The sequence below is a fragment of the Balaenoptera ricei genome, chromosome 1, assembly GCF_028023285.1.
Source record: "Balaenoptera ricei isolate mBalRic1 chromosome 1, mBalRic1.hap2, whole genome shotgun sequence".
Taxonomy (NCBI): domain Eukaryota; kingdom Metazoa; phylum Chordata; class Mammalia; order Artiodactyla; family Balaenopteridae; genus Balaenoptera; species Balaenoptera ricei.
This window is the reverse complement of record NC_082639.1, coordinates 19,480,761-19,494,610: the sequence shown is the minus strand read 5'-3', so window position 1 is coordinate 19,494,610 and position 13,850 is coordinate 19,480,761. Positions and strand designations below refer to the sequence as shown.

Here is a 13,850-nt window from a genome sequence, read left to right as displayed (position 1 = left end):
CTCTGGGAGCAGATCTCCCTGCTGCATCCCCCAACCCCAGCCATCCATTCCTGCTGGCCTTTGGTTCCTGGGGGTCATCTGTGGACCCCAGGCCACAGCTTTGTCTTGTGTCCATGGCGTCTGTGCTCCCCATGGGCCTGGCAGGGCAGCACAGGCTGCCTAGGTTCAAAGCTCACCTCTGACATTCACCCGAGGTGTGAACCGGGGCGACTTATTAACCTTTCTGTGCCTCAGTTTTCCTAGTGCTATAATGGAAGTAATAATAAGGGTACTTAACACATAAGGCGGCTGTGAGGATAAATGAAATAATACATGTGAAGTGTGGATATCATTAGTTATTATATTGAAGGGCCTGGCCCCTGGGGTGAGGCTGCTGCATACAGCAGGGCACAATTTCAGCATCAACAGATCTTGATTCAAATCCCAGCTCTGCCCCTTCCTAGACGGGTCCGGGAGACTTACTCAATGAACTTCAGTCCCTCGCCTGTAAAGCAGGCCCGATGACATGTACCTAGAAAGCTGTTGGCAAGATTTAAGGAGCTCAGTAGGGAGCATGCTCAGCAGGGGCTGGGTACCCCAAAATGCTCCACTTGGGGGGGCTGCCATGATGAGCATGGCTTCAAGGCCACCAGATGATTCAGCTGAGTGAGCTGGTGGACAGGACAATCTGGTTGAAACAGTGATTTGGCCAAGAATAAACACTCTCCAACTTTGATGCACCATGGGCAGTTTTGCAACTCTATGCAAATTTCAGCATTTTTGTCAATCATTTTTTCAGAGGTTTCGGGGAGGGATGGCTTTTTCGGGGAGGGAGGGCTTTTTCACCTTTTGCTTTTCTCTTAAAATATTTTCTTGTAAAATATAGTAACAGGGAGTGTATATAAATAGTGTTTAAATGATAATAATAGAACAGACATCCATAAACCCACCACCTAGCTTTTAAAAATCTCTACTAAGTGAGGTGGATGGACCTAGAGTCTGTCATACAGAGTGAAGTAAGTCAGATAGAGAAAAACAAAAATATCGTATGCTAACACATATATATGGAATCTAAAAAAAATGGTTCTGATGAACCTAGGGGCAGGACAGGAATAAAGACACAGACGCAGAGAATGAACCTGAGGACACAGGGAGGGGGAAGGGTAAGCTGGGATGAAGTGAGAGGACAACATTGACATATATACACTGCCAAATGTAAAACAGATAGCTAGTGGGAAGCAGCTGCATGGCACAGGGAGATCAGCTCGGTGCTTTGCGACCACCTAGAGGGGTGGGATAAGGAGGGTGGGAGGGAGACACAAGAGGGAGGGGATATGGGGATATATGTATGCATATGGCTGATTCGCTTTGTTGTACTGCAGAAACTAACACAACACTGTGAAGCAATTATACTCCAATAAAGATGTTAAAAAAAAAAACCCACTAAGTGGACCTTAGGGCTCCCACCAGTGTCCCCTTCCCAATCACATCCCTCCTTCTCCCTCTCCCTGCCATGGCGGGGCAGGGGAACCACTCTCCTGGTCTTTGTGTTAACCATCATCTTGCTTGTCTGTATGCTTTCTGCTTTCAGTGTCATTTTCTATTTATAAGAGCAGTCATTTTGGAATGAACCGAAAGGCAGCAATAAAAGATGTGAGCTATTGAACTACTAAAGTTTACTTGGAGGGAAGAGCATGGAAGGTGGTCAATTCTCCCCATTTTACAGATGAGGAGACTGAGGCTTGAGGAGGCCCAAGGTCACACACTAGCAGGTAAAGATGCCAGGGTGAGAACTCAGAGCTGGTAGACCCTGCATCACAGACTGTCAGGTCACAAATGGAACTTTGGTTTCACTCTATCATTTGTTCAATAAATGTTTACTACGAGCCAAACCTAAGCTAGACACTGGTACCTGGTCCAGCCTCCAGCCCCATCCAACATTTAAATTCCCTCTACAATATCCTGGCCTCAACTTGAATACCTCCCATGACGGGGAGCTCTCTACCTCTAGAGGAATGTCTCATTCTGTCTCTGCTTCTTTTCCTCATACGGAGCCCAACAGCCACTGGTCATAGTTCCATCCCCAGCATTCGTGTGGTCCCCTGCCACGCACGGGCTCTTCAGAGATCTGAAAGCAGAGTTCTCAGCCCCAGGCCTGCTCTTCCCCAGGACAAAGTTCCCAGTTGCTTTAACAGTTCATCAAATGACATGGCTTCAATACTCTTCCCCATGCTGAGGTCCCTGGGGGTGTCACCTAGGCCTTAAAAGAGGGGGCTCAGGGTGACTCGCCCTCCAGGGGTGGTCAGGCTGTGGCAGCTGCTGTTTCTGAGCTCCCATGTGAGCCAGAAGCCCCCTCACGACCCCCTTTGAGCAGCAGTAATTGCCCCGTTTTACAGGTGAGGTGGCTGAAGCTCAGGAAGGTGATGTGTCATGTCCAGGGCCTGTCAGCCTGAACCTGACCCCAGGGCTTTGGGGCCCCAGGCTCATGCTCTGCCCTCCAGCCCAGGCTGCCTCAGGGACCCTCCCTGCAGCCCTCATATAACAGCCACCTTTTTCTGGACCAAGAGGGCAGGCTCCCCTCACCTCCGTGGAACATTTGGGAGGGAAGGAGGTTAACAGTCAGATACGGGGGAAGTGTCTGAAAGCCCCGGGCTCACAAACCACCTAGAGAGTCAATGTCCCTGAACTAAGAAGAAGCAGAAACTTCCACAGCCAGGGTTCAACTCCTCCCAGAGCTGAGCTAGAGAACAAATTCAAGCTCTGAGCCCTTACTCCACACCTGCCTCAAAGTTTGCATGTAGCTCTGTCCACAGGATGGTCTGTGTCTACATACACTTGACGTGTGCCTACTGAGGCCTATCCGCGTCTACACTAATGTGTCTGTGAGTGTTGACACAGACAGATGTGTCTCCTTGTGAGCGTCTTTGCACACACATACACTTAACTGTTTACATGTGTGGCTGTGACCTAGCAGTGTTGGGCTCCATGAGGACTTGTCCACATAGATGTGTGAGTGTGAGCTGCCAGTGAGTGTGTGTGAGAGTGTGCCAATGAGCATGTGTGCTGCGTGAGTGTGCCCATGAGAAGAGGTATGTGTGTGTGTTTGTGTGTGTGTGCGCGTGCACACACGTACCCTGTGTGCCTTGGGTCCAGTAAGATCTTTCTTCTCCCGGCTTTCCAGCGCTCTATCCCTCACCTGCCCCTTGGGTCCTACAGTTTGACCCTTCCTCCCCATTTTCTAGCCAAATTATAACACCTGGAATAGAGGTCTTTATTACGGAAACAATGACACAACCTAAATGTGAGTGGGAAAAAAAGGACATTACCATCACCAGGCACATTTTTTCCTAAAGAGGACCCTTAGCTGAGGCTTCCAGACCTGGGCACTTAAGGTCCCTGACAGGCCATGGTGGCCTGTGGAGCTGGGGAAGGAGGACAAGACCAGAGTTGGTCCCTCCACAGGTTTGCACAGAGAAAAGCTAGGTTATCAGGCAGGAGCCTCAGAGGTGGGTCCAGCTGCCAGTGAGCATCCTGTGTGACCTTGAGCAAGTCTATGACCTTGCCTGGGCCTCAGTTTCCCCAGTCATAGATTAACATGGAATTCTAGAACACTGAAGATGGACAGTCCTCCTGGGGATCAAGTGTGGGCTAATACACTTCTCTCCCCGATGGGGTGTCTGAGGCCCAGAGAGGGAAGGGGCTTGCCTGAGGTTACCCAGCAAGGAATAAGGGGACGGCTCCCCTGGGGCCAGCAGCCAGGTCATAAGTCATGACCACCTTTAGGCTCCATTCAACCCCAACTTTCTATGATTCATAGAGGATTGGAAGCCCTTGGAGTTTATCAAGGTATAAGGCACAACTGCTTCCCCAACCAATGAGGGTAGCAGAGGAAAACTGGAGCATGAAACAGTGGAGGAAGTCACAAAGAAGGACTTCTAGATGTTTAGGACAGAGAGCTGGGGAGGGGGGCCAGGACTCCCACTACATCCAAGGCCAGACTCAAGGCAATGACCCACACAGAAGAGCTAATAAATTTACAAGTGCAACAAACAACTATAAAACTGGGGCACCCCTCCCCCTCAGCCCTAGGGGTCCGGGCCCAGGTCCACTGTTGTCCAGTCCAGGACCGAGGGACCCATTCCCCACTGACTGGGTATGACCATGAGTACCTTCACTTGTCAGGCCTCAATTATCCCTTCTGTTATTTGGGAATAAAAAAGCCTGACCGTGTACCTCACCATCCCCACTGGGCATGGTGAACATGAAAGACTGCAGAATGGGGAGTGGTTCAGACACTTGCTTTGGAGTCAGAGGGACCTGAGTCCAAATCTAGGCTTCCTTGCCACATGGAAACCTCTTTGAGCCTCAGTTTCCACATCTGCCCAATTCAAGAGGTTGTTTTAAAGTTCACCTCAGACAATATAGGTGCTCAAAAAACACTCTCCCCAGGCCTGAGCACATGGAAGGGGCCAGGAGACATGAGGCAATGGGCTGATGGGGTGACCTGTGGACAGGACCAGTCATATCATTTGAGGGGCCTAGTGTAAAATGAAATTGCAGGCCCCTTGTTCAAAAAGTATTAATGTCAAGGCAGTGACGGCAGAGCATGAATCCAAGTGCAAGGCCCTTTTGTGGGACTGCATGGGTCATGGGCCCAGGAAGCTGGCCCTGCCTGTGGGACATCTGGGGCGGCTCAAACTCAGTTCAGGTTGAGGGGCTGAGGCCCTGCCACTGTGGCTTCTACCACCATGCGGAGGGTTACCCCTCTCCCCGGGGTTGCAGCTGGGATCACGACCGCTGGGCCCTGCCACTCTCGGTGGCCGTCGGAGGCTGCATAAAAGACCAACTGTTTTCCACCTCATTCTGCCCCGTTTTTATCTCATGCCATGCATACAGCACATAGTTGATTTCTTTCCGCAAAGGGCTGCGCTTTTTTTCTTTTCCAAGGGCGACGCTTGAAAGCCATGTGGCTTTTATTGCTGGCAGGAATGTCTGAGGCGTTCCTCTACCACCACATGAAATGGAGCCGTAATCTTCATCTGCGTAAGGCCAAAGCCCCCAGTCTCCTCAGAGCCATCGGCCTCTGAGATTAATTAAGGCTTCACAAGGACTGATAGTCATTAGGACCTTTTTGGGGCGATGGAAAATCCCTAATGGGACTGGCTGGGCCCGGGAGGCCCTGGGTGGGCAGGCATGGGGGGAGGTGGCGTGGAGAGAAAGATACCCTGGGGCACAGTCAGTGGGAGGCAGTGAGAGGGAGTTCCAGACTCTGCCCCTGGCCAAAGCTGTGACCTTGAGTCGCAGCTTCCCCTCCCTAGGCCTTGGTTCCACCATCTGATAAATAGGAGATCTGGCTATGATACCTCAGAGCCCTGAGGAGTCTGACATTATAAAATTCTGAATCCTGCCCACAATTCTCATGCCAGGATTCTAATTCTATTCCATGACTGTAACTTCAAGCAACTGATTCTGGTCCATGAGAACAAGAGAGTGGTGGTCAGGAACGTGGGCTCTGGGGCCACGCTGCCTGGTGGGAATCCTAGCTCCACAGTTTCCCAGCTGTGTGTCCTTGGGCAAATTACTTAACCTCTCTATCTTCGGTTTTCTCACCTGTAAAATGGGGGTGATAACTGTACCTCCCTCATAAAAGTATTGTGAGGCTAGATGAACTTTAACTGTTGTCAGTAATGATTAATAAAGCTCAGCATTCTAACCCTGTTCCAATCCTATTGGAAAAATTGGTTTTGGGACTACCAATTTCTTGGACTCCTATTCTTGCCACCTGATTAAGGTTTGGAGGCATTTTGAACCTGAAAGCCCTCCTGTGTTTCCTCTACTATAGGGGATGCAAGAGGCAACAGCCACTCAGAAGAGCCCTTTCCTTAACTGCCAGAGCGGAAGCTCCATCCTGGGCCTGGGGAAAGGCCACGCCCTTCCCTGAAGCCCTCTTGGGCTCCAAGATACCCAGGCCCCTCTCACCATTCTCCTGCTCTTCCCTGCCCCCCAACAGAAGAGTCCTCTGATTTGATGGCTCTGCCAGCAAGGAGCTTGGCACCCACCCAGTGCTGTGGATGGAGGCACTGTGACCAGCCAGCAGAGCAGAGACAGAACCCTGCTCTGTGTCAAGGAGTCATGTTAAAAGAAGGGCCCTCGAGGGACTTCCCTGGTGGTCCAGTGGTTAGGACTCAACTGTGGCCCCAGGTTCAATCCCTGGTGGGGGAACTACGATCCTGCAAAAAAAAAGAAGAGCCCTCAAGCCTTTCTTGTTTGAACCTCTCAGGTTCTGAGGCCCAAAGGGAAGAAGCTCTTTACTCTCTGAGCCTCAATTTTCCCACCTGTAAAGTGGAGAAAACAAAATCTCTACCCTGTGGAAGCCTCATAAGGGTTAGTGATAATTGGGGTAGCACTCCCAGCACACAGCAGGAGTCCAATCAATTAGGGCAATTGTTAGTCATAGACCACAGCGTTCTGCCAGAATTATTTCCGTTTTATAGATGACCAAAGTGAGGAACAGGGAGGGTGGTAGGAAGACCAGACCCAGTGGCGGAAGCCAAAGCCAGAATCCACTTCCCTGGCTACTGATGGGGCCACCTCCTCTCCCCTGGCCAGGCTTGTGCTGAGACCACCCCTCTGCCCTCCGTTCTCCCTCTCGCATTCCCAAAGCTGGGCACCCTCTCCCAGGGGAGCTACAGCAGGGTGGGAGTGGGAGTGGGGGGCTCCGCGGCTGCAGGGGCAAGAGGGAGCCGGCACCGCCTGAGGCTCCAACCCGGGGTCACAGTGAAAATCATCTGGGGTACTGCGGAGAGCCGGCCCAAAGCCTAGAAGGCTGGTGAAAGTGAGGCCTGCAGGGAGACGGGGCACTTCTCCTGGAGCGATGGGCCGCACCTGGCTGGGAGGGGGTGCTGGAGGGACGCCCTGCAGCCCTGGCTCGGGGCTCCATCTTCGGGCTCCAGCAGGGTGGGCGGAGGTCAGGCCGCCCGGCTGTGGTGCTGCCCCCTGGCCTTGCAGGAGCTCCGTCCCAGGCTCCCTTCTTCCCTGGTGACTCAGGTCAAGTCTCTCCCCGTTCTGGACCTCAGTGTTCCTATCTGTAAACTGGGGACTACAGCTGAGTCAGCCTCCTCACAGGAGAGTTGGTTCCGAGGTGAAAAGAGAGCAGGCTGTGGGAGCGGACAAGCCCTGCACCCGCTTCCGGGACTCTGAAGGGTCTGCTGATTTCCAAGTCCACTGCTGTTTAACAAATTTTATTGCCTCTAGCTCCCCTACCATCATCACAGCTAACGGTACTGAGCTCTTTCAATATCTGTACCCTGGGCTCTTCCCATTTCTTCATTTAACCACTGGTGGGGGGAGGGGGAAGGAACGTATATAACCGTTTGAGGTGCCTCCTCCCCGAATTTTGAGTCAGATTGAGCTTTTAATCTGGCTCTTGTCCTCCTTAGCCCGGAAAACCTTGAGCAATGTTTCTTTTCATTTAAATGGGCGTAACACCTACCTCGTACACATGAGGATTGAAAGACGCACTTAAAGCCCAAACACAGGGCCTGGACCTGATAACACCTCAGCCAACATGGCTGTTACTGCTCTTCCTACTTTATTGTCCAGGGGACCAAGGCTCAGAGAGGTGCAGACCCTGGGCAAAAGTTACAGCCAGTTAACCGCAGAGACTGTAGCTGTGTCCTACTCACCATGCTCTCCCCAGCTCCTTCTCCCTCCCCTCAGAGTCTGGCCCTTTCCAAAAGAGAGAAAAAAAAAAAAAACAACTCTGCAATTTGAGAAGCCACTTGTCCTCCTCCTCCAGCCCCATCAGCAGGAGCCCTCCTGAGAGGCTGCCCAGGAGGGACGCCTCAGAGATGGATTCTCTGGGGTGAAAGCTCCCAACTCCGAAGGCAGCAACCCCTCAACCATATTACTGTTTCTCATGACCTTTTCTCACTAATTCTATATGTATATTTTAATATATGATATATAGGTAGCATATATAATAAAACTTACCTATGTATAAATATATATCTGAAATAAGGATACAGACAAGTCCTAGTTTAATTAGCAGCATTCTCTTTCTTTTTCTTTCACATGGAACAATTGATGGTATTTTTGATACGGTGAAACACAATGCCCCTCCCCTCCAGATTGTGAAATGCAGCAATTAGAATGACCTCCATTCACAGAAGAGGAAACTGAGGCTCAGTGAGGGACAGGAACATTCCACCTTGGGTTCCAGGGCACTAGGAAAGAAACAGGTTTCACCATGGGTCTCTCTGGAGCGGGTGTGGAGGCCGGCCTGGGAGAAACCATTAGCTTCTAGATGACTGTCCTCTGTCCATTCACTGGACTAGGGCTCCCATGAGACTCAGGATAAAGGGAACAGCCGTCTCCTGGGGAGGGCGTGGGGATTGACAGTGCTGGCTGAGGCCAGTTTCTACTTGGGAAAGTGTCTGTGGGGAGGTAGGGAGTGAGGCGAGTGGGTTTCCAGAGTGAGGGTCTGAGAGCCCAGGGGAAGGTGAGTCCTCAAGACTCAGGCACCGGCAGCCCTATGATGGTTGCTGGAAAACCCTCCTGCAAGCTGTCTCTGCCTGGACATTCCTTAGCTCCCCCAGGCCGCCCCCAGGAGAACCAAGGTGGCCAGGATTGCCAAGGACTAGGTTCCGAGTCTGGGGAAGCTTTGAATTTGGGAACTGGGTATTTCACAAATGGGAAATGTGAGGCCCAGAGAGGGGAAGGGACTTGCCAAAGGCCCCAGACAAGGGGTGATCAGGACTTATTTTTTTTTAGTATAAACAACAGTGCCAGCTTGAATGGATGGAGCACCACCTATGTGCCAGGCCTGTGCTAAGGACTTTACACACAATTCTATGAGGAGGCCACTGTTATTACCCCCGCTTTACAGACGAAATAGAAGAGGCTCAGAGAGGTTTTAAGCAGTTTTCCCTCGATCACGGTAGGTGGTAGAAGAACTCAGGCAGTGGAACTGCAGACCAAAGCTCCTTCCACAGCCAACGGACCTCTTAGAAGGTTTTCCAGAGCATAAACGTCCACTATCTGGCACAGCTGGGGGGTCCTCACCCCTCCCCAAGCACTGGGACTCCCTAGGAATCAGACCTGCCCTCAGAAGCGCTCTCTCTGGTGGGAGGGGACACACGTGCAGGCACCTCACTACCGGGAGTGCACTAGGAGCGCACCCCTAGACATTCTCCTGCAGCAGGAGGAGGGTGCCCGACGCAGGGTCATTCTGACCCCATGGATCCCCTTCCAGGGGTGGAGGACACTGGCGGGAGGAGTGGCTCCCAGAATCCAGACTCTGCAGGCTCCAGGTTGTGTCCCTGTTTACCCAGCTCTGGGCCAAGGTAGGTCCAGACCTCCTGGCTTCCTCCCCCTGCTACGGACAACTTGGCGTTCCCTTAGGTGGGCTGTTTGTCCATCGGTTCCAGAGAAGAAGGAGAGGAGATGACGGTCCACATAAGATGGGGAAGGGAGAGGGTAACTGGGTGTCCCAGCTTGGGGACTGGGAGCTTTCCAACTGTAACTGTCCTTTGAAAAACGGGGAGAGAGGGGGTGGGAAGAGAAGGAGAGAGAGAGGTGTGACTCTAGGTTCGTCAGTCTGGGGTGGGGACAAAGTAGGTTTGCCTTAGGTTGAAATTGGGAAAGAGCTGGTCTGTTCCTCTGTGAGTGCTCCTCAACCCCGGTGCCCCGGAACAGGACAGGAAAGTACTGTGCATTTCTGCCAGAGGGAACGTTCTGCAGCGGGTCGGAGGGCGCAGGAGCCCTCCGGTGTCCGAGATGCGAAGGCAGAGAGCGTCCTTGTCCATAGCGGGCGGAGAGGGCAGCCTCTGGTCTACCACAAAGCCATTGGTTTGTCCGATACGTAGCCGCACAGATGGTGAGGAATCGGGCGGGAGGTCTGTCCAGAAGGGGCAGCTTGCAGGAGGCGGCCGGCGGCGCCTGAACGCGGGACCGCAGCTGGCGCACATCTGTGCACAGAGCCTGTCGGGGCATCTCCGCGGCTGGCAGAGTGCAGGTGTCAACTAGCGGTGGATCTCGGAACTGCTCCTCCCCCGGCGGCCCCGGCGACCTCCTGCGTCTACAACCCAGGTTCCCTAGTTCTGGCGCCCATTGGCAGCGAGCGCCTTCCTTAGGGCTGGAGCCATGACGGGTCCTGTGCCAGGTGCCAAGATCCACAGGAGTCCTATTCTCAGGAAACCCATTTGTAAACCCGCCGTAGGATAAGAGGGAGAAATCAGGCGGAGAGACAAGTAAGGGCATGGCTGCAAACCAAAACCACTCGACAAATCGAATTTACGAACCCCAGACGCAGCGGGTCCTGGCCCCAAAGCCGCTCCAGGGCAGTGCGGCGTCGCCCGTCCTCCCTGGCCCCGGGCCCTACCTGGCGGGAAGCTCCCAGAGGTTGGATGCGCCAAGGTCCCGGTTCCTCACTTTCTTCTAGTTCTGCGGCTAGTGCCAGCGCTCACGTGAGCGAGCGGGCCTGAGCCCCGGCGATCTGCAACTCCGACGTGTAGGCTCTATAAAAAGGTCCAGTGAGGGACCTTCGTCGTCCCTGCTCTCTAAATGGCCCGAGGGACTGACGTGAGGCTCCGAAAGGGGTGGGGATCAGCTCTCCAGGTGGTCGAGGTTGGGCCAGAGCCGGTCCTCCCTGGAGCGGACGCAGGGCTTGATTTCGTTTGGCAACGACGAAATGGCGCGCGATGGGCCGGGGTCAGATCCAGGGCGAGATCTTGCAGCCACCGTCGGATCCTATGCTTCTTTGCTCCCGAGGCTTGGAATCGGTCGTTTTGCACCTGTCGAGTGCCGGAAACAACGAATATCCAACCCGATCTGCAAAACGGAGGGGAGACTCTGCACGCGTTCGTTCCCCAGACTCCAGGGAGCGCATCTGGGGCGATAATCCAGTGTGAATGGCGGCTTGATCTTTCCAGTTCCCCTCCTCGATGTAGCCTGTCCCTACGCCCGCTCGCCCGGCCTAGGAGGCGGGAGAGGGATTGTTTGCCTGCTTGCCGCCGGGGAATGGTTGGGCCACGCGGCCAGGAGTGGGAGCGAGGACCCAGGGCCGGCGAGCAGTGCCTCGGCAGAGCTGTCTTTGGTCCCTGCCCGCGCGGCCCAAGCGCACCTTCCGGGAAGAGGTGGGCGTGGACCCGCGGGGGCCAGTCTGCATCCACATGGTGGATGAAAATTCCCTCCTTTGGAAGAAGGGGCCCTTAGCTTTGCAGCCATTCCTGCGTTCTCTGCACAGTTTTCCTCTCACCACGGACTCGCGTCCTCTTCCACGATGCAGGACAGTGTTTATATGCGCGCGGGGTCGGCGGGGGGCGGGGGTAAACACTCGCGTTTTTCAGGCCCCACCGCGTTTTTCGAAGACCCTCAGGCTGCCACAACGAAGAACGACGCAGCGAGGCCTGCGCGATCCTGAAAGTTATTTTGAGGAGAGAGCGGAGAGGAATGGGGTTACTCGCCCCCAAGCCGATGAGGGCGCGTAAGGGACACCCTTCCCTCTGTCCCCAGGTTGGCACCGGAGCCACCGAGGCCGGGAGGAAAGTCGCGCAGAGCTGGGAGCTGCAGAGGCCTCTGGCTCGCGCGTAATCTCCTATGCGGTGGAGGCTCTTGGGTCAAAATAATTTGCGGGACAGGTAGGGGCAGTGAGAAGCCACTTTGGGGCAGCTCCCCGCTGGATGTCACCGGCCTTGAAGCCCCCGCGGCCCCCAGCTGAGGGTGCAAGCTTCACAGGCCGAAAGCAGCTGGAGCTGGGGAGGCCTGGCTGCGGGCGGCCGGGAGGGGAGACAGAAGAGGAGCTGCAGCCCCCGAGTCAGGAGGCGGCGGCAAATGAGCCTCTGTAGGGACTAGACGTTTTAAACAAATTCTTAGCCTCGGCTCCGGCTCCCCAGAACTCTCAAGGAGCCCAGGGCGGTCGCGCTGGGGGGCCCCAACCCCGGGCTTCCTCGGCGGGGCGGAGCCTTCCGCCCCTCCCCGTTGGGCGGCCTTCGGCGGTCCCCGTTCCTCCCCCGCGGGCGCTGCCGAGGTGCCCGCGATGGGGGCTCCGATTGGCTGCACAACGCGTCGCTCGGGCCGGCCCCGCCCCCGCGGGCCCCGGGGTACTAACTCCTCGCAGGCGGTTTCGGCACCGCCACTTGATTCTCGAGGATTTGCTCTGGGGCTGCGGCCGCGGAGTCGGTGGGGAGGCCGCTAGCGGGCTGCGGGGGCGGGAGGCGGCGGCGGTGGCTGCACAGCCCGCGCGGGCCCCGCCGCGGCCAAGGCAACCGGAATCGCCGCGAGGGGCGGCCGCACGCGGGCCGCTCGACCAGGATGCGGGACTAGCGGACCGGCTGCGCGGCCGTCGGGGCAGCGAGGCCTCGCGGCTGGCGGGCCCAGGCGAGGCGTCCCCGGGCGCCGCCCCCTGCGCCCTGAGGCCTCGGCCCGGCTGCTTCTGCTTTCCCGATTCTCGCGGCAGCGGCGGCCGAGGAGGCGCCCGCGCCAGCCGCCCCCGGGGGAGCCGCGCCGCCGCCGCCCGCCCGGTGCCCTGACGGCCGCTGTTATGCGTATTCCTGTAGACCCGAGCACCAGCCGCCGCTTCACACCTCCCTCCACGGCCTTCCCCTGCGGCGGCGGCGGCGGCGGCGGCAAGATGGGCGAGAACAGCGGCGCGCTGGGCGCGCAGGCTGCCGTGGGGCCCGGCGGGCGCGCCCGACCCGAGGTGCGCTCGATGGTGGACGTGCTGGCGGACCACGCGGGCGAACTCGTGCGCACCGACAGCCCCAACTTCCTCTGCTCCGTGCTGCCCTCGCACTGGCGCTGTAACAAGACGCTGCCCGTCGCCTTCAAGGTGAGTGCGGGCGGGAGGACACCGGCCCTGCGCCTTCGGGCGTCTCAGCTGCTGGAGCCAGGGCCCCAGAAAGGGAGGGAAGGGGACGTGCCCGCGACCCCGCGGCGAGAGCCCAGCAGCCGAGCCACGGGCGCTTTCGGTCTCTTTGCGCGCTCCGGCCGGGGACTTAGGCGTTCCTTCTTGGATGCACCCGACACGGACGACTTTTAGAGGATTTGGCCCCTCCACCCTTGGGGAGCCCTGCGGAGAGACGTTGATGCGGAAACGGGCGGATGGGGCTTCGCTCTTCCCCAGCCCGGATCCCTCGGACACAGCCCTGCGGGCAGCGGAGCAGAGGAGCCCCGGGACCAGGGCGAGGACACCGGAGGCGGGGTGTGGAGGGTGGAGAGGGCCTACCCGCCTCTCAGAGGAGCAGCACCCCTCCTTCTGCACTGCTTCAGAAACACTTCCTGCTCACACCGTCAACTCCCGGCTTCTGAAATTTTACACCGGGAGGCTCTAGGCCGGGATCGGGGGCCTAAACGAACCCTAAACGGTTGCGGCCGGGATCCCGAATGTCAGGCAGAGACTGGGGGCGCTCCCACCCCTGGCAACCCCCAGTCATTCAAAGGAGCTTTTTCTCTTTGCTGGGGAGTAGGCGACTGTTTCATTTTCATTTTTTTAAGGGGGCAGCGAGATGAAACGAAAACGCCTTGGTTTTCCCCTAAACCTCTCACAGCTGCCGTGAGAAAGGGCAAGGCAGGAAGGGCCAGCGGCTGGGGGTGGCGGGTGCCTGAGGTGGCTGGAAACAGCGGCTCCTGGCAGCTGAGGCCGTCCTTGGTCCCATTAAGACGACTCCAAATTGGAAAAAGGAATGAGTGGCTCTTTGAGGTCTCCCGGGTGACATCTTAAAATACCAGTGGGGAAAATCTCCCGGGGAGAAGGGGGAGGGGGAAGCCCGTGTGACTTTAATCCTCAGATCGGAGGTTTTACTGTCACTTGGAGCTTAAAAGGAATCTTTGAAATTAAAAGAAGACAGGATGTTGACAGGAAATCTGGCCTT

The 13,850-nt window shown here is 56.0% G+C and overlaps 1 protein-coding gene across 1 annotated transcript in view; it reads left to right on the top strand.

The window, feature by feature from the left end:
* The window catches only part of RUNX3 (RUNX family transcription factor 3), a 61,234-nt gene that overhangs the window by 21,460 nt on the left and 25,924 nt on the right, over nt 1-13,850 (top strand). The window contains exon 2 of the mRNA XM_059895759.1: nt 12,537-12,808. Coding sequence (XP_059751742.1) covers nt 12,537-12,808 — 272 coding nt within the window. The remainder of the gene's footprint in view (nt 1-12,536; nt 12,809-13,850) is intronic.